At 39.5% G+C, this 23116-nt stretch overlaps 1 protein-coding gene across 1 annotated transcript in view; it reads left to right on the plus strand.

The window, feature by feature from the left end:
* LOC123233398 (zinc finger protein 420-like) overlaps positions 1–23116 on the plus strand; it is a 239531-nt gene that overhangs the window by 151603 nt on the left and 64812 nt on the right. Inside the window, exon 6 of the mRNA XM_044659513.1 lies at positions 21230–21248. Within this exon, the coding sequence (XP_044515448.1) occupies positions 21230–21248 (19 nt within the window). The remainder of the gene's footprint in view (positions 1–21229; positions 21249–23116) is intronic.

The following is a 23116-nucleotide window of genomic DNA, read 5'->3' on the forward strand; positions in this document are numbered from 1 at the left end:
CACTTAAGCTATTTATGCTTAAAACTGCCCTCAGCCTTTTGGGACATCCATTATATATAAAGAGTAAATGGAAGGTACTTGTCTCAGAGGAGACTATCAGTTATAAATATAAATGTAAGTGATTTTCATGGATTTCTTATACCCTGTTGCCCTCATCATCATTTATTATCTCAGTTTTGTTATGGATCTTAGATTTTTTGAATCATGTCATTTAAAAATAAGAATTATCTTTATTTATTTTTATGCCTTATTGCTTTAGCTAGCATTTCCAAAACTACATTAAATAGGAGTCAAAAATTAAATACATAGGGGGCAGCTGGGTAGCTCAGTGGACTGAGAGCCAGGCCTAGAGAGGAGAGGTCCTAGGTTAAAATCTGACCTCAGACACTTCTCAGCTGTGTGACCCTGGGCAAGTCACTTGACCCCCATTGCCTACCCTTACCACTCTTCTGCCTTGGAACCAATACACAGTATTGACTCCAAGATGGAAGGTAAGGGTTTAAAAAAAAATTAAATACATATTAAGTGCCCACTTATATGCCAGGTGCTGGAACTCTGTATGTGGAGGGGGCAAACATGGAGAAGGGATCTTTAGCATGGTGACCTTGTTCCTTTCATTTCTACCAGTTCCTGATCTCTTCTTTGCAATGCTGTCCCAGATCACTTAGATCCTACGCAGGTGAGTCCAAGGACTAGCCACAGAAATGTAGCATCTTACATTCCAGACTCCAATTTCCCAGAATAGTCTGGCCCCATAGCTGAACAGTTCTACAGGCTCCAAAGGAATGGAAACTGCACTGAAGTCGTTTTTTGATCCCCCTCTCTCTTTTCTTCATCCCCTTTTCTCCCAGACCTGAGCTTTGGAAGACACTCTTGAAATTTGTAGTTTCTTTCATTTCTACTGCCATCAACTTAGACCAGACCCTCATCATCTCACATCTGTCTAAGCCATCTTCTTGCTTGCAATCTCCACCCGCCCTTCCATTCTGTTCACTCTTCCCCCTTTATTTTACAGATGAGGAAACAAATGCTTCAGAATACTAAGGGACTAGTCCAAGGTATTGTTTTTCAGTGCTTTCAGTCATGTCCATGTCTTCATGATCCCATTTTAGGTTTTCTTGGTAAAGATCCTGGACTGGTTTGCCGTGTCCTCCTCTAGCTCATTTTTCATATGAGGAATAACTAAGACCAACAGGGTCAAGTGATTTGCCCAGGATCACACAGCTAGTAAGTGTCTGGGGCCAGATTTGAACTAAGGAAGAGGAGTCTTCCTGCCTTCAGGCCCATCACTCTATCCACTGTGCCGCTAAACTGCCCCAAACTGTTGTTTAAGACCCAGCATAATCTATTCTTTTCTATTCTGATATGACTTCTCCCCTGTAACAAGGGCAATCCCCTCACTGTTGATCCATATTTACACCATAGTCATACTTAGCTCCATTTTTATACCACCACTACCTACCATCCACTCTCATATTTCTTAGGATTTTGGAGTTGGAGGGGACCTTAGGATCAGAGGATCACAGATTTAAAAGCCATCTAGTACAACCCGCTTATTGTACAGATGAGGAAAATGAGGTTATAAGAGATGAAGTGACCTGCCCCAAATCACCAAGGTCATAAGTAAGAGTTGGGACTTGAACCCAAGCCTTTTGACTCCAAATTGAATGCTCTTCCCATCATACCATGTTCCCTTCCTCTTTATTCTAGCATTCCAACCACTTGATAGCTTGGGGTGCCAATAAACTCCTTTTTCTCTTATATTCTGAGCTTATCTTTAATTTAGCCAAGGCAAAGCCCAAGCTAGTGTTTTTTCTTTAAATAGCTAACATACTGGATAGTAGAATCAGGATCCAAAAAGGACTAACAGATTAGAGCATATCAACCCATTAATGGGCTGAATTTAATAATATTAAATTTTTAAAAGAAAATACAGGGGCAGCTGGGTAGCTCAGTGGATTGAGAGCCAGGCCTAGAGACAGGAGGTCCCAGGTTCAAATGCGGCCTCAGACACTTCCCAGCTGTGTGACCCTGGGCAAGTCACTTGACCCCCATTGCCCACCCTTACCAATCTTCCACCTATAAGTCAATACACAGAAATTAAGGGTTTAAAAAAAAAAAAAGTAAAAAAAAAAAAAATACAAATGAGTCTTCTTCTACAACATGACCAGTATGGGAATGTTTTGCATGATTGCAAAATAAAGTAAGCAGAACCAGAAGAACATTGTACACAGTAACAGCAATATTTCTTGATGAACAACTGTGAATGACCTGTTTATTCTCAACTATATAGTGATTTAAGACAAGCTCAGAGACTCATGATGAAAAATGCCATCTGTTCTCCAAGAAGGAACTGAAATCTGAATGCAGACCGAAAGATACTATATTTCATTTTCCTTCTTTTTTTTCATTTAAGAATTCTTCTACAAAATAACTAATATGGAAAAATGTTTTATGTGATTACACATGGAAAATCTATATCAGATTACTTACCAACCCAGAGTGGGGGAGGGCAGGAAGAGAGTGAGAAAGGGAGGGCAGAAGAAGGAAGAGAATTTGGAACCTAAAACTTAAAAAAAAATGTTTAAAAATGGTTATACTTGTTGACATGGACATTGTGCAGAAATGACAGGGACCCTGTACCCCTTAACCCAGGCAGGCTGTGAACAGGAAAATTCCCTTCCCCCCTTCCTGCCCTTGTGACTCCCAAGAGGAAGACCATTATCCTTGGACTTCCTTTAAGTTGAGATAGACAAAAGAGATACACCTCTGGGCCCTGAGTGTCCTGACAGACAGACAGACACACACACACACACACACACACACACACACACACACACACGCATCCACTGAATGCCTGAGTGCAAGGAGTCACATCCACACTACTGGAAAGAATATACTGAGGCACTCTGGGAGTAGCCTCCCATGGCTATTCCACTCATACTGTCTTGCTGGCCCGTTAATCCTATCTTAATAATAAATCTTTCTTTTTACTTTTAAACTAAGCTTGGAGTCCTCTCATTCTTGAGAAAGGTTTCCTTCCCGAACCCAGGGGTTCACCATTTGCACCCCTATAACACATGTAACAGGAAAAAAATTAAATATTGTTTTTAAAAATGGAGGGGTTACAAGTCTAAATGGACTCTGAGGTAAATTCAAGTTGTAAATCTATGAATCTATATCTACAATACTATATAGCAGACAAAAAAAGTGACCTAACCGTGTCTTAAGAGAGGTATAGCTTCCAGAAATAAGGAAGTAATAATCCCATGGTCAGGCCATATCTACAGTTTTGTTTTTCATTTGGGTGCCAAACTCTTGGAAAGTCATTGATAAGATGGAGAGCATCCTGAAGATGGCAAATTGGTAAACGACCATGAGTCCAAAGATAGGAACTGGAAGATATTTAGTCTGGCAAAGAGAAGATTCAAGGAGTGGGAGGAGGGAAATATGATAGCTTTTTTCCAAGTGTTTAAAGGATATCAAAAAGAAAAAATTAGAATTTTTTGTGTGAACTCAAAGGATAGAACGAAAAGCAAAGGATAGAAGTTGTAAAGAGGCAATGCTTTTTGTTGTTCCTTTGTTTCAGTCATGTCCAACTCTTTGTGAGCCCATTTGGGATTTTTCTTGGCAAAGATACAGGAGGTGTTTGCCATTTCCTTCTCCAGTTCATTTTACAGATGAAGAAACTGAGGCAAACAGGGTTGCATGACTTGCTCAGGGTCACACAGCTAGTAAGTGTCTGAAGCTGGAGTTGAACTCAGGAAGATGTCTTCCTGACTTCATGTCCATTGTTCTTTTTTCTGTGCTGCTTCACTGCCCAAAAGGTCTTCCCTAACTGGGAAACAAATCTAATCATGCAACAAATCCTAACCATTACACCACAAGGGAACTCTTAATGATTAGAACAGTCCAAAAGTGATACAGTCTCCCTCAAGAAGTAGAAGATTCCTTCCCACTGGAAATCTTGAATAAGAAGTTTAATGACCATTTCTCAAACATGTTTTAATAGGGGTTCTTTTTGGGTGTGAGTTGCCTTAGACTGCTTTCTGAAGTCTTTTACACCTCTAAGATTCTGTGATTCTGTGGGAAAGTTATAGAAGTTATGGTTTGGGAGAAATTAGACAGAAGGATGATCAAGGGACATGAATAGGCAATTTTCAGATAAGGAAATCAAAACTATCAATAAGCACGTGAAAAAGTATTCTAAATCTCTTATAATTAGAGAAATGCAAATCAAAACAACTCTGAGGTACCACCTCACACCTAGCAGATTGGCTAATATGACAGCAAAGGAAAGTAATAAATGTTGGAGAGGATGTGGCAAAATAGGGACATTAATGCATTGTTGATGAAGTTGTGAATTGATCCAACCATTCTGAATGGCAATTTGGAACTATGCCCAAAGGGCTTTAAAATATTGCCTGTCCTTTGATCCAGCCATACCACTGCTGGCTTTATACCCCAAAGACATAGTAAGAAAAAGACTTGCACAAAAATATTGCACAAAACTTGCACACAGTCTTTGTGGGGGCAAAAAATTGGAAAATGAGGGAATGCCCTTCGATTGGGGAATGACTGAACAAATTGTGGTATCTGTCGGTGATGGAATACTATGGTGCTAAAAGGAATGATGAACTAGAAGAATTCCATGTTTACTGGAATGACCTCCAGGAATTGATGCAGAATGAAAGGAGCAGAACCAGGAGAATCTTATACACAAACACAATCAAATATAATAGACTTCTCTGCTAGCAGCAATGCAATGATATAGGACAATTCTGAGCGACTTATGAGAAAGAACATTATCCACATCCAGAGAAAGAACTATGGGAGTAGAAACACAGATGAAAAACAACTGCTTGATCACATGAGTCGATGGGGATATGATTAGGGATGTGGACAATCACCCTAGTGCAAATATTAATAATATGGAAAAAGGTTTTATTCAATGGCACCTGTAAAGCCCAGTGGAAGTGCTCGTTGGCTATGGGAGGAAGGTGGGAGGTGGGGAGAGAAAGAACATGAATCATGGAACCATGGGAAAAAAGTTTCTAAATTAATTAAATAACATTTTTTCTCAAAAAATAAAAAGGATGATCATTAAAAACTTTATCTTCATCAAGAACTTGTTCAGTAGACACATGATTTAGACATAAAGAGTACTACCATTAGCAAATCAGAGGAGCAACAAATAGTCTACCTGTCAAATCTATGGATAAGGGAAGAATTGATGACCAAACAAGAGAGAAAGCATTATATGATATAAAATGGAAAACTTTGATTATGTTAAAAGTAAGAAGTTTTTACACAAGCAAAACCAATGCATATAAGATTAGAAGAAAAGAAATCTGGGGAAACAATTTTATAGCAATTATCTCTTCGAGAAAGCCTTATTTCTCAAATATATAAAGAACTGAATCAAATTTATAAGAATACAGATCATTCCCTAATTGATAAATAGTCAAAGGATATGTATAGGCAGTTTTCACATGAAGAAATCAAGATTATATATAATCACATGAAAAAGTGCTCTAAATTGCTCTTGATTTAGAGAAATGCAAATTAAAACAACTTTGAGGTATCACCTCATACCCTCACTGATTGGCTAATATGACAGAAAAGGAAAATAATAAATGTTGAAGGGGATATGGTGGATATGGCAAAATTGGGACACTAATATATGTATACTGCTGGTGGAGTTGTGAACTGATTTCTGGAGAGCAATATAGAACTTTGCTCAAAGAGCTTTAAAACTGTGCTTTAAAAGAGCTTTAAATAAAAAGAGCTTTAAAACTTTAAAACCTTGACCCAGCAATACCATTACTAGGTCTGTATTCCAAAGAGATTTTTTAAAGGGGACAAGGAGCATTTTGTGCAAAAATATTTTTAGCAGTTCTTTTAGGGGTGGTAAAGAATTGGAAACTGAGGGGATATCCAGTCACATCTTAGAGCCAACCATGGCTTTCCATTTTGTCTGAGCAATTCAGGGGACCAAGCTCTGCTTCCTGTCTTGTGACTTTTATTTAGCTTCACTTTTCTGGAGGTTGGTCTTTAACTCAATTTACTCAGTGGTATCTGGCCTCCAGGTCAACAGGGGATGACATCAAGAGAGTAACTCAGGAGAGGGAAAAATTTTCTTCAGACAGTACCCCCTGTGATTCAATTGGGAGACCAGCATGTTAATATCTCCTCAAGAGATTAACATATTGTCTTCCCAATGAATCATTCCACATATGCATTTTATATATGTAAAGATTTTCTTACTAGAGGTATATAAAATATTGTACTTTATATAGAGGGAATTGCAACAATTTTGGAGGATAAGAAGAAAAGAGAGAAGGAAAGAGAAAAAGAAAAAAATGATTGATAGGCACATTGACCAAAACAACAATAATGAACTAGTTAGGGGGCATTCCCTGTGGCATAAGAGTTTATATTCAGAATCAGGTTTACTCACCAAAACTGATTTGGAAGATCCAGTGTCTAGAAGGCAGCTCTTTATTTTGGGGAAAGGAATGACCTGGGATAACTGCCATTAAAACATCAGAATCTGGGAAATCAAAGATTTCAACCTCCAACTCCAGAGTTCCTCCCCCCCCCCCATCATACATACATGACCCTGAAAGTTGGGAACACTTATTATGATTGCCTCTTAGACACTGGAGCTTCCAGGTCAGTTTTGGTGAGTAAACCTGATTCTGAATGTAATTCTATTGGTTCTTTTTTTTTTTTAACCCTAAACTTCTGCATATTGGCTCCTAGGTGGAAGAATGGTAAGGGTAGGCAATGGGGGTCAAGTGACTTGCCCAGGGTCACACAGCTGGGAAGTGTCTAAGGCCGGATTTGAACCCAGGACCTCCTATCTCTAGGCCTGACTCTCAATCCACTGAGCTACCCAGCTACCCCTCTGTTGGTTCTTTAAATATAGTAGGTATGTCAGGAATTTCCCCAAACTCTCTCCTATTCTGTGTTCTGATGTTGACTAGACCTGTTCATGAATGTAACCAGGGGGCCCATTATGTTGGCCTTAGGATAGCCAGCTAAATGCAAAAATAAAGAAAGTACATTTTATACCTCTCTCCTATTTTTCCCTCTTTTTCCTCCTAATTTTGATTTAATAAAATTATTAATTTGCTCTTAATCTTTACAGAGGAATAGCTAAACAAGTTGTGGCATATGATTGCAATGAAATATTGCTATACTATAAGAAATGATGTTATGGATGATTTAAGAAGGACCTGGAAAAACCTACATGAACTGATGCAAAGTGAAGTGAGCAGAACAAGGAAAACATTGTATACAGTATCAGCAATATTATATGATAAACATTTACAAATGCCATAGCTATTCTTAGCAATATGGTGATCGAAGAAAATCCTCAAGGACCCATGATGAAAAATGTCATCTACCGGGGATAGGGGGTGAGGGTGGGGGCGCGGTGGGGTTGGAAGGAGGTGGTGGGGGTGAAGGGGAAAGTAAGAACATGAATCATGTAACCATGATAACTTTTCTAAAAAATAAAAATTTAAAAAAACAAAAAAAAAAGAAAAAGAAAAATGTCATCTACCTCCAGAGAAAGAACTCATGGAGTCTAAAAGCAGACTGAGACATACTATATTTCACTTTCTTTCTTTACTTTTCTTTTGCTTAGGTTCTCTTTCACCAAAGGACTAATATGGAAAGATGTTTTATGCTATTACCAATGAGATTACTTACTGTCTTGGAGAGGGGGAAGAAAGGGAAGGGAAGAATTTGGCTCAAACTCAAAGAAAGTGAAGGTTTAAAATTTTGTTTTTTCATGTAATTGAGTTAATAAAATAGTAAAAATAGTTTTTTTGTTGTTCAGTTGTATGTAGCTTTTCATGATCCTGTGGACCATAGCACACCAATGCTATCCATGGGATTTTCTTGGCAAAGATACAGAAAGTGGTTTACCATTTCCATCTCCAATGAATTAAGGCAAACAGAGATTAAATGACTTGCCCAGGGTTACACAGGCAATAAGTATCAGAGGCTGGATTTGAATTCAAGCATTCCTGACTGCAGGCCCTATAATCTATCCACTGAGCAACCTAGCTGTCTCATCAAGAATATATCGTTCTGGGGCAGCTGGGTAGCTCAGTGGATTGAGAGCCAGGCCTAGAGACGGCAGGTCCTAGGTTCAAATCTGGCCTCAGACACTTCCCAGCTGTGTGACCTTGGGCAAGTCACTTGACCCCCATTGCCTACCCTTACCACTCTTCTACCAAGGAACTAATACACAGAAATTAAGGGTTTAAAAATATTTAAAAAAAAAAAAGAATATATCGTTCTGGGGCAACTATGTGACTATGTGACTAAATGGATAGAACTCCAGATCTGGAAATGGGAGGTCTTGGGTTCAAATCTTGAATCAGCCACTTCCTAGATGTGTGACCCTGGGTGAGTCACTTAACCTCAGTTATCTAGCTCTTACCACCCTTCTGCCTTAGTATTAATACTTTCTAATTTTTAAAAAATAAAGTAAAATTTAAAAGTAATTAAGATAAAGGTTTATAAAAAAAGAAAGAACATGTCATACTAAACTAACCTCATTTTTTTGGACACAGTTATAATATTAATAGATCAAATTAATATTTTAAATCTAGTATGCCTATATTTCATCAAAAAACAGAATTATAAATGCATAGATCCCCTAAGGAAACAAACCTCATCGAACAAACTCTATTAATAAACTAAATCAGGGTAAATGATTCACAAATAGGCCAACTGGGGAGGAGGATTTGCATGTTGCCAAAGACTCAGGAACAGTTTAGATTCTTCCTCTAGTTTCTCATCTAAGGAATAATTAAAGCCTTAATAAAATTTTCACATATCACAGGATAATTTAATATTAACCAAAACTTGCAGGAAGAAAAAATGGAAATAAGCAATTTCCATAACAATCCAAAATTCCTATGATTATCCAGATGAGACATGAGAATCTGGTAAGCAAAAAAGAGAAGGGCATACCTGTTACATTTTGGAGTGGTGGTTAATGTTATTTAGGTCACTGCAGAGATGAACAAAGTTGAGTTAGGAGCCACAGTGTACTGATTCATTCCTCCTGGTGAACTTCACAGTAGGCTCTACCAAATGCTTACATCATAAAGCCTCAGTTTATTTTCTGTCTCTAGAGTAACAACTAGAAAAAGATGGATGAGATGAGAGAGAAACAAAACATCTGATAAAATTTTGTATGCTGTTATGGTGGGCAAGATGGATAAATGTAGGCTCAGTGTTATTACAATTAAGTAGACTGGACATTGTTTAAATAACCAAACTCAGAGCTTATGGGTTGATGGGTTAATGTTAACAAGGAGGGAGATTTCTAATGGACCATGGTAGAGTTTTGTTCTGCACCCTCTGCTGTTAAACATTTTTACTTATAACTGAAATAAATGTGTTGTCACTTTTCTGACCCCCACTGCCTGGAAGCTAGGTGTGTTAACATTTCACCCTACCCCAGAGTTCTCCAGGATGCTTAAAAGTTCTATTGTTTTGTTTTTCAGTCATGTCTGACTCTTCATGACCCTATTAGGGGTTTTCTTGGTAAAGATACAGAAGTGGTTTGCCATTTTCTTCACCAGCTCATTTTACGGATAGGAAACTAAAGCAAACAGACTTAAGTGACTTGCCCAGAGTTAAACTCGTGAAGATGAGTCCTATCCACTGTGCTATCTAAATGCCCAAAATAAAAGATCATAGGAATACTGTATCTCTCAGACATTGGTTCTAGTTCCCACTAATGGTGTATAGATTACTTTTCCTTATAGTTCATATTTCTAGATCCCACTCTATTCCTCCTTCATTTCTTAGTATTTCTACTTATCACCATGCCCTTGGCTTGATTTATTTCTTTTATCCTTCTTATTGTGATCCTAGATAAGCTTTTTGATATTCTCTGATCACCTTGCCTAATGGTGATTTCCCTCATCTCTATCCCTTCTCAGCCCCCCTCTCTCACCCCTTCTAGTCTCTTACAGGATTATAATTGTTTTTTTATGGTTGTCTACAGTGGATGCCTCATGGGCCTTATTTCATGCTTCATCATCCAATTATATCATATTCGTTTCTCCTAATGTGGAGAATTGATTATATTTGTGTTTTCTTTTGGTTTCAAACTAGGATATCAGAGCAGTAAAGCAAAACATTTATGAAGATGTAAACTCACCAGACATATTAAAAGACAGGCTCAAAGACAGGCCAGGAACATTTCCTGTCCCAGAGCACAGATAGTAGAAACATGGAGAAACTTCTTAAGGTAAGAAGACATGAGAAAAATCTCTTTTCCATGAGTGAAGTATCAGGCAAGTATCAGTATCAGTCATCTCCCACAAAAAAATCCCCATGAAGAAGAGAGAATGTAAATGTAACAAATGTGGAAAAGTCTTTTTTGATCATCTCTTCTCTATATGTTCAAGAAAAGCCTACTGGATAGAAACTCTACAAATGTGATGAATGTGGAAAATCTTCTATTAGCTGTTTATCTCTTATTCCACATCTGAGGTGTTTATGGAGAACTAGCATCTCTGGTATGAGGGCTTGCTGAGCCCTTCTCAGGGCTGCCCATCCACCTTTGATGTCTATCTTTCACCCAGCACTTACTTGTGGCTCCAAGAAGTTGTAGCAGGAACAGTGGCTACACCCTCATAAAACTTTCTCAGCAGATGGACCAAACCAGATTGAGGGTAACTGATAGGCTTCAAGCCCTCAGTAGTTAGAGGAGTGTCTACCCCAAAGATGTGAAGACTTCTCCTGGGGGAATGGATGGAACAATTTGTTCCAAAGACCATGAAGCAAGTGCTGTGGAGTAGTAAGAACTTGGTTAGACATCAAAGATACAGGTCATCTACTGCATCCTGGGTCATCACCAGTTGTCCTGACTTTTGTCCTGCCACTGGACTTTGATGACTCTGGAAGAGAGAGTGACGCTGATGACTTCACGCACTACCCCACTTTAATCCAATTCATGAGCAAGTTGTAAGAATTAAAATTAGGTTTGACTCAATATGAGAGTTATAAAGTGAGATTGTGGTCGCCATTTATAAAATATTATCCCTTAAGTCAAAAATGACTGCTAATAGCTTTTATTTCAACAAGGTAGAGATATTGAAAGTGGGAAATGTAGGAAGGAGATAGAGCCTTGTCTAGCTTACCCACCTAAGTGCTGATCCAGTGAAATCTAGCTCAGCCCCCAACAAGGGCTTCTTCAAGTCCCAATCTCCAAGTGGAAGTCCCAAAGGCGTCTTCTGTCAGAAATCCGCCAACTCAAGTCTCTTCCTTCAGCCTGAGTTACTCACCCAGCAACCCTCTAGTACAGAAAACTCCAGTCAAGGACAAGTCTAGGAAAAAGTGACTGCCTCCAAGAAGAATGTCCCTATAGCTCCACCCACAAACACAGAGTGCAAGAATCAGTCCTTGAGTTTGGCCTCTTATCCCCTGTTTTCCACATCACTTCCTGTCTCTCCCCATCTTCACAGGAACCAATTGCAGTCTCCCAATTTACCTAACACTGCCCAAGGAGGGGCAGTGCTTGTGGCCTTTGGGGTTGTAGCTTTCTTACCTAAGTAAGTAACTCACCAAGTATAAGTAGGGATATCTCAAATTCTTGATTTGATTAAATTAAAGGTTGCTGATTGATTAGATTAAAATAAACTAAGAGAGTCTAATTCTCTCTTCACAAAGTCAAGACATCACCCTGTGATATCAGTGGTCTCTTTGAAAATAAAGGATGAGCAACAACTATAATTATGTCAGAGAATTCATATTAGGGAGAATCCCTAGGAATGTAATGAATGTGGGAAAATTTTCAGCGTGAAAAGTATCATTATTTGATATCTCAAACATGCTGAAGAGAAACTTTATAATTATAATAAATTTGGGAAAGCATTCTTTGGCTTCTTATACTGCTTTTAACATCAGAGAATTCATGGTCAAGGGAAACCTTATGAATATTTTTAAAGTTGGAAAGCCTTCAACCAGAGTTGTCTTAATCAACATTTAAATATTCATACTAGAGGGAAACTATATAGTGTGTGAGAAAGTTTTCAGTGATAAATCATCTATCATTCAATGTAAAAGATGTTAAGTATTAAAGAGTAGCTGTGGCAATATGATAAAATTTAGAGAAAACTTCAGACTTTTCAATTTGTAAAATTCCCAAGAATCAAGGTGGCAAAAGATACAAACATATAAGCTTAGTTCCAATTATATTACATTAATCAGTAGTTCAAGCAACCTGTTCTTTTCTGAGTATTATCAATGATTCTTAGCTCTGTCTATGCTACTCCAACCTCTCTGTTGATCTCTAATCTCACATCTTGAACTGCCTTTCAGACAACTGGATTTGGATGTCCAGTAAACATCTTAAACTCAAGATATACTAAACAGAACTCATTATCTTTCTCCTAAATCATTAAAATTTTTTTTAATTTTTTACTAGTTATATGAAATAACAAATTTTCACACAAGTTTTCCTTTGTTATATAATTAAACTTATCTCCTCCCTTCCCTTCTCTTTCCCATCCTGGTGCTGGCAGGTGTATCTGGGTTATCCATATATTATTATGCCAAACATGTTTCCATATTGGTCATTTTTGTCCCCCTTAACCATTTTCCCCTCTATTTCTTAAATCTTTAGAGGGCAATCCCATTCTCCGTATCCTTCAGACTCACAATCCAAAAGTCATCTCGATTCCTTATTATCTTTCACCCCATTTCCCCAAATCCAAGCCATTGCCAAGGCTCAGTGATTTCATCTTTGTAACCTCTCTCCAATATTCCCTCTTCTCTCCCCTAATACTGCCACCACCTTAGTTCAGGCCCTTATCACCTCGTGCCTGGACTATTACAATAGCTTGTTAGTGGATCTCCCTGCCTTGCCTCACCACTCCAATTCATTCTCCATTCAGTCACCAAAGTAATTTCCCTAAAATGTAAGTCTAACCCACTACTCAATAAATTCCATTGACATCCTATTGCCTTCAGGATAAAATACAAAATGCTTCCTTTAGCATTCAAAACCTTTCATTGTCTAACACCCACTCCATCCACTGGATCTTCTTAGACCTTATCCCCCAACACTTTCCTAACCAGTGACACTAGCCCCCTGACTATTCCATACTCCATCTCTTGGCTTTGTGCATTTCTCTTGGCTGTCCCCTATGCTTCTAAAGCTTTCCTTCAACCACTCTTCAGACTACTGACCTTCCTAGCTTCCTGTAAGTCCCAATAAAATTCCACCTTCTATAGCAGTGGTTCCCAAACTTTTTTGGCCTACTGCCCCCTTTCCAGAAAAAAATATTACTTAGAGCCCCTGGAAATTACTTTTTTTTAAATTTTAATAGCAATTAATAGGAAAGATAACTGCACCTGTGGCCATTCCGCCTCCCTGGATCACTGCAGCACCCACCAGGGGGTGGTGGTGCCCACTTTGGGAATCATTGTTCTATAGGAAACTTTTCCTTAATACCTCTTAATTCCATTGTTTTCCCTCTTTTACTTATGTATCCTGTACATAGTTTGCGTATTGTCCACCCCACCCTACCCCCATTAAATTGTCTGCTTTTTGAGGGCAGGGATTGTGCTTTGCCTCTTTTTGTATCCCCTGCATTTAATGAAATGTCTGTCACATAGTAGGCATTTAATAAATGTTTATGGATTGAATCAAGTTCCTATGTCTTTCCAAGTTGTTTGCCTTTACAACATTATTGTAAATTATAAATTTTTGCACTGCTTCTCACTTTACTGTGCATAAGTTCTTACAAGTCTTCTAGCTTTCTCTGAAATCATCCTTTTTATCATTTCTTACAGCATAATAGTATTCCATCACATTGATATATCATAATTTGTTTAGCCATTCCAAAATTAATGGGCACCCCTTCACTTTCCAATACTATGCCACCACAAAAAGAACTACAAAAATTTTTACACATCCTTGGTTAGAGCTGGTTTTGCTTAGGACTAATCCTTCCCTTATTCTACTTTCATCCCTCTTTTTCTCTTTCCTTCTTCTCCCCTTTCACTCTTTTTTCCATGTTGAAAGAAATGTGTTTCTGTACCTAACACTACATGATGTGAAGATGGGATTAACTCTCCACACACACACTTTTAGATTAAATCACCAGAAGTGTATACACTCCTACATTTCCTTAAGTGAGGGGAGGTATGCAACTCACATTCTAGAGTGGGTGACAACTCAGAAATGACTGACTGCCCCCTGGGAAGTCCTAAGAAAATTCTAAAACTGCAATTGGTCCACGTAAAGTGGAAGGAAGGCACAGGAAGTGATGCGAAGAAGGGTCTTTAAAAATATTTGCAACTTCCTATGACCAGCTTTTTCTCCTTTCAACTTGACCTTGGAGGAACTCCAGCTTGGGACGTCTGAACTGTTCTTAGATCTTCCTTTAGGACTACCACGTGGGTGAGTGAAAAGGCCGATTCCTCTTCTGACTCCTAGAGGGACTAGGGCCTAGAGAGGCCCCCTCCCCCATCTTGGAGGAGGAGGCCATGTGACTGGAGCCCTTGCTTAATTTATCCCTAGGCCCTTTGGCTGGGGCTTCTGGAGCCCTGCCAGAGTAAAACCAGGGCTGGAGAAAATAGGCTAGCTCATTAAGTTAGATTTCTTACTCTGCCCTCTTTCTCATTTCTCTACTTTCACTCTTTCTCTCTATTTTATAAATAAACTGCTATAAAAGTCATTTTGACTTGAGATATATTAATTTCAGGGACCACATTTCTCTTATATTTAGTACAACCCTGCTCAGTGATAGGGCTTTTCTTCTATCATGTCTCTGAAAATGCAGCCCACTCCTGATCTCTACCATCCTCTGGTGACCTTTCTCCCCACTCCCATTTCCCAGGAAATCCCCTCTCTGGGCCCATTCTCTCAGAATCCAATTGTCCTAGGAGTTCCAACTCCCCTACTTCCAAAGGTAGGAAGAGTAGACTTTTCAAGTACCAAATATTCCAGGCCACATCTAGCACAAGGTCTTCTTCCTTCTCAAACTATCTTTCTTCTCCCCATAGAAGCATTCACCAGTGGAAACCCCTCTCATTACTTAGGCAAGACCTCCTTCCCTTCTATTCCTTTTCAATCCTTCCCCCTTCCTCCTTACTTACTCCCTTGTAGAGTCTTCTTTTTATGAAAACACAGGAACCACTTTCCCTTGTTTGTTAGCTCTTAATTTAACACTGGCACATCACAAACTCCTCCCTATGCCCCTATTTTCCTCCAGCCCCACAAAAAAGCACTGATTCACTTATAAGGCCACAAGTTCTGCCCATAATAGCCCCTGCATGTCTCTTCATTATTAGCTCTACTGCACTATGACTTCACTCCTGGCATAAACATTTAGAAAGAATCTTCTTATTGGTCTCTGTTGTCACTCTATTGCTACTGCTGTTCTAGACAGCAGCATCTATTCCCTCATCTTGTATTTCTGCTATTTGGAGTGTATGAAAAACAAATAATCTCTTCAATTCTGATTTTCTCTCTGAAAATGTCTCAAAAGTTTCATTTTTTTAATTTTTAATTTTTTAATTTTAATACAAATTTCCATGTTTTCTGAAGTTATATGATCATATTATCTCCCTCCCTTTTTCCCTTCCCCCTCCCAGAGCTAAAAGTAATTCCATCTGGGTTATACATGCATTGCCATGCAAAATATGTTTCCATATTATTTGTTTTTGTAAGCACATAATCTTATAAAACCAAAACCCCAAATCATATACCCAAATGAACAAGTGATAAATCATATGTTTTCATTGGCATTTCTACTGCAACAGTTCTTTCTCTTGAGGTGGAGAGCATTCTTTTTCCTAAGTCCCTCAGAATTATCCTGAATCATTGTGTTGCTGTTAGTAACAAAGTCCATCACAGTAATGGTGAACCTTTTAGAGACAGAGTGCCAGGCCCCACCCCCATCTCCCAGACCACATGTCAAACCCACCCACCCCCAGAGACCGCATGCCCCTCCTCCCACCAAGTGCTGGGCATGCCCCACCCCACTTTACCCCACACAGGGGAGGGAGGAAGTACTCCCATTTGGCTACTGGGCAGAGGTGTGGGTGAAGTGAGGGATGTCCTCAGAGAGTGTAGAGAGGGGGAGGAAAGAACCTCAAGTGCTTCAATCCCCTCCTCCTCTTCCACCTGTGAGCCGCCCACCTTATCCCCTGTGCTCTTCCTTTGGCTGCTGGGCGAGGGGTGGGGGATGTGAAAAAATATCATCAGGCATGGTGCCTCCCAAGTCCTTCTGCCTTTCTAGTAATAAACTTGGGGGTAAAAGGGGAAGGTGGTCTCGTGCCCACAGGAAGCACTCTGTGTGCCATCTTTGGCATCCATGCCATAGGTTTGCCATCACTGGTCTATCACAGTTGATCATCCCATAATATTTCAGTTACTGTGTATAATGTTTTTCTGTTTCTGCTTATTTCACTCTGCATCAGTTCACATAGATCTTTCCAATTCTTTCTGAAATCATCCTTTTTTTTGTTATTATTTTTTCTAGTTTTTTAAAATAGTTTTTTGGCAGTTTGATTGGTATGGCACTGAATAAGTAAATTAATTTAGGTAGGATTCAAAGCTTCTTTATTATTGAATGTCCATCTATTTTTTTCATGTATAGTTAAGCTCAGTTTTATAGATTATATCACTCTGGACTGAATCCTAAGTTCCATTGCTTTTCAGAAAATATTCTTTTCCCTCCTGTGTTTCTGGTTGGTACAGAATAGTCTCCCATTATATGAATTTCCTTTCTTTTGTATTCGAAGATCTCTTGACAGCTTATAGAATCTTGTTTCTGAATTGAATTGTTAAATTTAATTACTATGTGTCTTAGAGTTTGTAGTTTGGGGTTTTTTCTCCCCTAAGGATGAGCTATAAATTATTTCAACTCTTATTTCATTTTCTATTTTCAGTTTTTCAGGGCTGTTCTCTTCTATTATTTTCTGCATTATGGTGATATTTTTTTTTGTCCTGTCATGTTCTTCTGGGAGTCCTCTGATCTAAAGTTGCCTCTCAGCTTCCAATCTTCCAAATCAATTTATTTTGTTTACTTGTAAGCATATTTTAACATTACTTTGTTCTTTGCTTCTTTTCTGTATTGTCTTTTAGGCAGGGAGTTTAGGAAGCAGACTGGGGTGGGTGGAAGAGACAGGGACCAAGGTTTCTCTGGACCACTCCCCTTGCTGGTAAGCTAAGGCTCTTGGGCTGGGTTTAGGGGCTAGGACTTCCCTGGGGTGGGAAAAGCACTTAGCACTGCTGAGGGAGAAGAGCCCAGCAGAGGTTAGGAGCTACCCCTAGTGGATTGAAGCTGCCTGGTAGGGGAAAGGGAACCCCCCACACCACTGAGCTGGGGTTAGGGTAGGGTGTTTAAAGCTTACCAGTAGGTATTGAGGCAGGGCAGCAAGCAGGAAGGCAGGCAGGTTCAAGTCCCTTCGTGGTTGCCAGAAAATGATGTAGGGGAAAAAGGAGAGAAAGGTAGGGAAAGAAAGGGAAGAAAGGTAGCCTAGGGGTCTCCCCCTTTTTTCTTTAGGGAAATTGACCAGAGTTTTTTGTAGGTAGGCTAGAGAGCAGATTAAATAAGGCTAGACTCCAGGGAAAGATAGGTAGGTTTATTTAGGGTTAGGAAGGAAAAGTTTAGGAAAGCCAGGGAAAGTTAGATATCCAGCAGCTAGGCAGGCACCAAAGCCCTTCACCCAGGTTAGGGGGAAAAAAGGCACCAAAATCCACACTTCTTTCCTCTTTTATTCTCCCACTGACACCTCTCATAAAGGAAGCATATCATATTGTAAGCATTGTATATATGTAAAGGGTGTAAATATTTATACTTGAAATGTATATATTATGTGTACATGTATGTATATGTGTATAGCATACATATATATTGTATATATAATATATGTATATATGTAAATTCTGTAAGTAATTAATTTGATATTGAGTTGGAAACATTTAAATGTAATTTCATAAGCGAGTTTAATGTTTTATTGTAATTTTAATGTAAAAACTTATGCTATATTATGTTAAATGTGTATTTTCCAAAATTTTTTGCATTTATTAGTGAGTAGAATTATTAGTTATAGGAGTTGTTTTTAATGTTTTGCTTGAATTTTCTGTTGATATTTCAAGTTTGTTGTTGATTTTGCTGATTTTGTTGGAAAATTTTGCTTTATTATTTGTTATTCTATTCTTTGAAAAATGTAATTGTTCATTGTATATTTCCTTTTCCCTTTCCTTGTTAAAATCCCTAGAGTAGGGTAGAGTAAGGTAGTGTTAGATAGGAGAAGATAGAATAAGTGTAGGTTGTTTATTATTTGGGGTTAGAATGTTAGTTAGTTCTTAGTACACAAATACCAAAATTTTGTGTGGAACACAATTTTGGCTTTGTGCAAAGGGGGAAACTGTTATAGGTAAGTTATAGACATAAATTTAAATTTAGAATAGAAAGCTGACAGCTAAAAGCAAGCCTTGACTGAGTGCATGGACATTCCAAAATAGAATGAAGGGAGAGGTTTGAAAAGGAGAGTGGTCTTCTTGGCTAAGCTGGAAGAAGGAGGGTGGATTTGTGGTCCAGCTTCCTGAGACTCAAGTAGCTGTGAAGTTTTGGGATTTTAAAGAAGACTGAAGAGATCATCAATCAACACAACCTAGGTTGAGAAAAGGTTTCAGATCTGTAGCTGGTGGACAGCTGTCAGACAGCCTTTCTCCCTAGAGCTCATTTGGACTTACTAGCTGTTAAAGGATTTGTTCCTGGTTCCTGTCATCATCTGAGATCAGCCTGAGCCGTGAGAATCCCAAACTCCAGCCCTCTCCAACCTAGCTAGATCTATCTGTTAGTACAGTAAGGGAAGAGCCAGCTGAACTTCTTACATTCTAAAGGCAGTTGGTTTGTTCCTTCAGTGTTAGAAATCCCCCTTTTCAGGTTAGAAAACCCACTTTCCCACTTTCCCAACGTTAAAATCAGTTTTAATATACTTCCTGTGTCTCCTCTACACCAACAAGAACCTACTATTGTGTTACTTTAACATCCGTGATATCCCTGGCTGTTTGGTAGACAGTTAAACTGTCAACTGTCATTCCCCATTCCCCATATCCCTTGTGTGGTATATTCAGTGTTTCTAGTCAGTCTTTTACCTTGTGGGGTATGTTCCCATTTGTGTTATTCCCTAGCTGGCACCCATCCTACCCCTTCCCTTTATTTTATTTTTTTATCACCCACTTTCCGCACATGTGGGTTACAGACTTCCCACTTGTGAATTAAGTGGTGGTGTTTATACAGTTGGTGATTAAATCTAAAAATGGGCAGGGTGGGTTTAATCTAATTATCACAGCTTTGTTTCTGTGTAGTATCTAGTGCTTGACTCTCTGTAGTGGCTGATCAGACCATTGTCTTCCCTGTCCTGATTAAAAGCACCTGGAAAGGAGATTTTCCAATGAGCTGGGAATATGGGACTGTGAGATTACTATCATCCTTGGATCATCCTTTAGGTTGAGATAGACAAAGAGATATACCTCCAGGCTACACCTCAATACCATAGGCTGTATCTCAGGCATTCATCTGTTCCCTAAATCATGAGGGTCTAGAGGCAGAACCCACACCCCGCCGAATATCTAAGTACTTACTATTCTAGAGTCATGTCCACACTATGACATAACCTCACGAACTGACTGTTGTAAACTGTATAAAACCCCTGAACTGAGACATTCTGGGAGCAACCCCCAGGATTGTTCCACTCATGCCATCTTGCTGGCCATTAATCCTATCTTACTAATAAATCACTCTTTTTACTTTTAAACTAAGTTTCGTTGTCTTGCATTCTTGCAAAAGGTATCTTTCCCGCACCCAGGGGTTCACCATTGTACCCCACAACACCCAGTTGTAACCCCATAACAAATTGATAGGCTTTATAATGGACATAAGGGAAGAAGGTATCCAGCCAGGATTGGACTCCATAGGAGAGGATGATGCTTCTTAATGGATATAAAGAAAGGATGATTCCAGGCATGACTGGACTCCCTGGGGAAGATCTCTGATATGATGGGAGAAACTTCCAAGACAAAAGGTATATTTGTAAATAGGCAGTACTTTCTATCTCTTTATCTACATTTTTTCCACTTTCACTCTTTCCACCTCTTTTTTTTTTTTAAACCCTTACCTTTCTTCTTAGAGTCAATACTGTGTATTGGCTTCAAGGCAGAAGAGTGGTAAGGGTAGGCAATGGGGGTCAAGTGACTTGCTCAGGGTCACACAGCTGGGAAGTGGCTGAGGCCATATTTGAATCTAGGACTTCCTGTCTCTAGGCCTGACTCTCATTCCACTGAGCTACCCAGCTGCCCCCCTTTCTACCTCTTTTTAAAAAAAGCTGCTAAAAGTCATTTTGACTTAAGCTGTAATATTTTTAAATCAGAGACCACAATATTACTTTAGAACTTTCATATTGGCATAAAAACCTTAATTTAAAATCTTACAAAAGGTAAATGAGTTTTGACAATATCTACTAATTCTATCTAAGCTGAGGTCATTTGGTACTTTAAGGTTTATTGTTCAGTCTAATATGAGTTCTGTCTGGGACTTCCCTGAAGGCAAGTTCCCAGGGGACAAAGGCAAACTTGGAGGTTCCATAAAACAAAGTTGACAGCTATGAGAAATAATGAGAAAGAGGATAACAAAAAAAACCTGGGATCATACAAAGAGGTTCCGGGTTAAGATGGCGGCAGAGTAAGAAGCAGCTCTTAAGCTCTCCTGACCGAAACACACAAGACTCCTCAAGGGGATATAAAAACAAGTCCAGACGAATGGAGGAACCCCACAACAGGGCACCGCGTGGAAGGTACGTGGAATCTGGGCATTTCCATGCTATAAAGGGGTGAAACAGCTCTCACTAAATCGCGGGCTGAGCAACCACCCCACCCCCACCCCCTCCACACACAACACCTATAGCGCTGAAGCCAGCTAAAAAGAAATAGAGCAAGTTTGGGGCACCCATCGAGTCATTGGCAGCTCCGGGGCCTGTTCCTGAAAGCAGCAAGATTTAGGACCCCAAAAAGCTAACAAACCCACACAAAATCTGAGCGCGGGAGCAGGGCGCCGAGAGCGGACACAGGGCGCAGAGCACGGGCTCAGGGCTCAGGCTCGGGCGGAGGCGTGGGTGGAGGCAGACACAGCCACGAGCTAAAGCTCTGAAATCCTGAGTGGGGAACCAGTGCAGACAAGTATACGACTGTGGAAGCAGCGCCCTGAGACTTGTAAAGAAACCCTCGACAGAGGATCAAGCAAGGGGGTCCACCAGGGGGCTTGACCTTGGAAAAAACCAGAACTCAGACCTCAGGAGCCAAAAGACCGCGGACAGATCCTGAGCACAAGGATAAACCTGAGAAGCTGCTGGGCTAACGATGGCTACCCAGTCTCAGGAAGTTCAGAAGAAAAAGATTAACAACAAGAAAAAGAAGTCTTTAACACTCGACAACTTTTACACAGAGAAAATCCAGACAACCTAGCAAACAGAGGAGGAGAACAAACAAGCATCCGGACCCTCCTCAAATAAGGAAAACTCCTCACAAGCTATGGAAGAGTTCAAAACTGAGATTTTGAGGAAAATGGAAGAGATATGGCAAGAAAATAACTGTTTAAAAGGTAGAATCTTGGGGGCAGCTGGGTAGCTCAGTGGAGTGAGAGTCAGGCCTAGAGACAGGAGGTCCTAGGTTCAAACCCGGCCTCAGCCACTTCCCAGCTGTGTGACCCTGGGCAAGTCATTTGACCCCCATTGCCCACCCTTACCAATCTTCCACCTATGAGACAATACACGAAAGAACAAGGGTTAAAAAAAAAAAAGGTAGAATCTTGCAAATGGAAAGTGAGGCTCAGAAACCAAATGAACTGATAAGCAAATTGAACACCAGAAATGACCAGATTGAAAAGGAATACCAGAAGATTATGGCCGAAAACCAGAAGATCATAGCCGAAAACCGAAAGATTATAGCCGAAAACCAATCCCTAAAGGCTAGAATTGAGCAATTAGAAGCTAATGATCTCTCAAGACAACAAGAACAAATAAAACAAAGTCAAAAGACTGAAAAAATAGATGGAAACATGAAATATCTCAATGAGAGAGTGACAGACCAAGAAAACCGGTCTAGAAGAGACAATTTGAGAATAATTGGTCTTCCAGAAAAACCAGAAATTAATAGAAACCTGGACTCCATACTAACAGAAATTATTCAGCAAAATTGCCCTGAAGTCCTACAACAAGAGGGCAATATAGACATTGAAAGGATTCATAGAACACCTGCGACATTCGATCCAGAAAAGAAAACGCCCAGAAATATAATTGCCAAATTCAAGAGTTTCCAAGCAAAAGAAAAAATCTTACAAGAAGCTAGAAAGAAACAATTCAAATATCAAGGAGCACCAATCAGGATCACACAGGATCTGGCAGCCTCCACGCTAAAAGATCTCAAGGCTTGGAATACGATATTCAGAAAGGCAAGAGAGCTGGGCCTGCAACCATGGATCAACTACCCATCAAAATTGACTATATAGGAGGCAGCTGGGTAGCTCAGTGGAGTGAGAGTCAGGCCTAGAGACAGGAGGTCTTAGGTTCAAACCTGGCCTCAGCCACTTCCCACCTGTGTGACCCTGGGCAAGTCACTTGACCACCATTGCCCACCCTTACCAATCTTCCACCTATGAGACAATACACCGAAGTACAAGGGTTAAAAAAAAATTGACTATATATTTCCAGGGGAAAGTATGGGCATTCAACAAAATTGAAGAATTCCAGGTATTTGCACAGAAAAGACCAGGGCTAAATGGAAAGTTTGATATCCAACCACAAAAATCGAGAGAAACATGAAAAGGTAAATAAGATACAGAGGGGAAAGAAAGAAAATTTATAATTTTTAAATTTGCCTTTTTAAGGGCCTCAGTGAGATCTAATTATCTGTATTCCTATGTAGAGAAATGTTATGTATAATTCTCTGTAGTGAACTCTATTCACTATTATAATATTCACTATTATAGTAATCAGAAGAATAATTCACAGGGGGAGGGTGGAACACTAAATAATCTAAGATGACATGGGGGATGGGAAA

Source organism: Gracilinanus agilis, chromosome 2, assembly GCF_016433145.1.
Source record: "Gracilinanus agilis isolate LMUSP501 chromosome 2, AgileGrace, whole genome shotgun sequence".
In the NCBI taxonomy this organism is placed as follows: Eukaryota; Metazoa; Chordata; class Mammalia; order Didelphimorphia; family Didelphidae; genus Gracilinanus; species Gracilinanus agilis.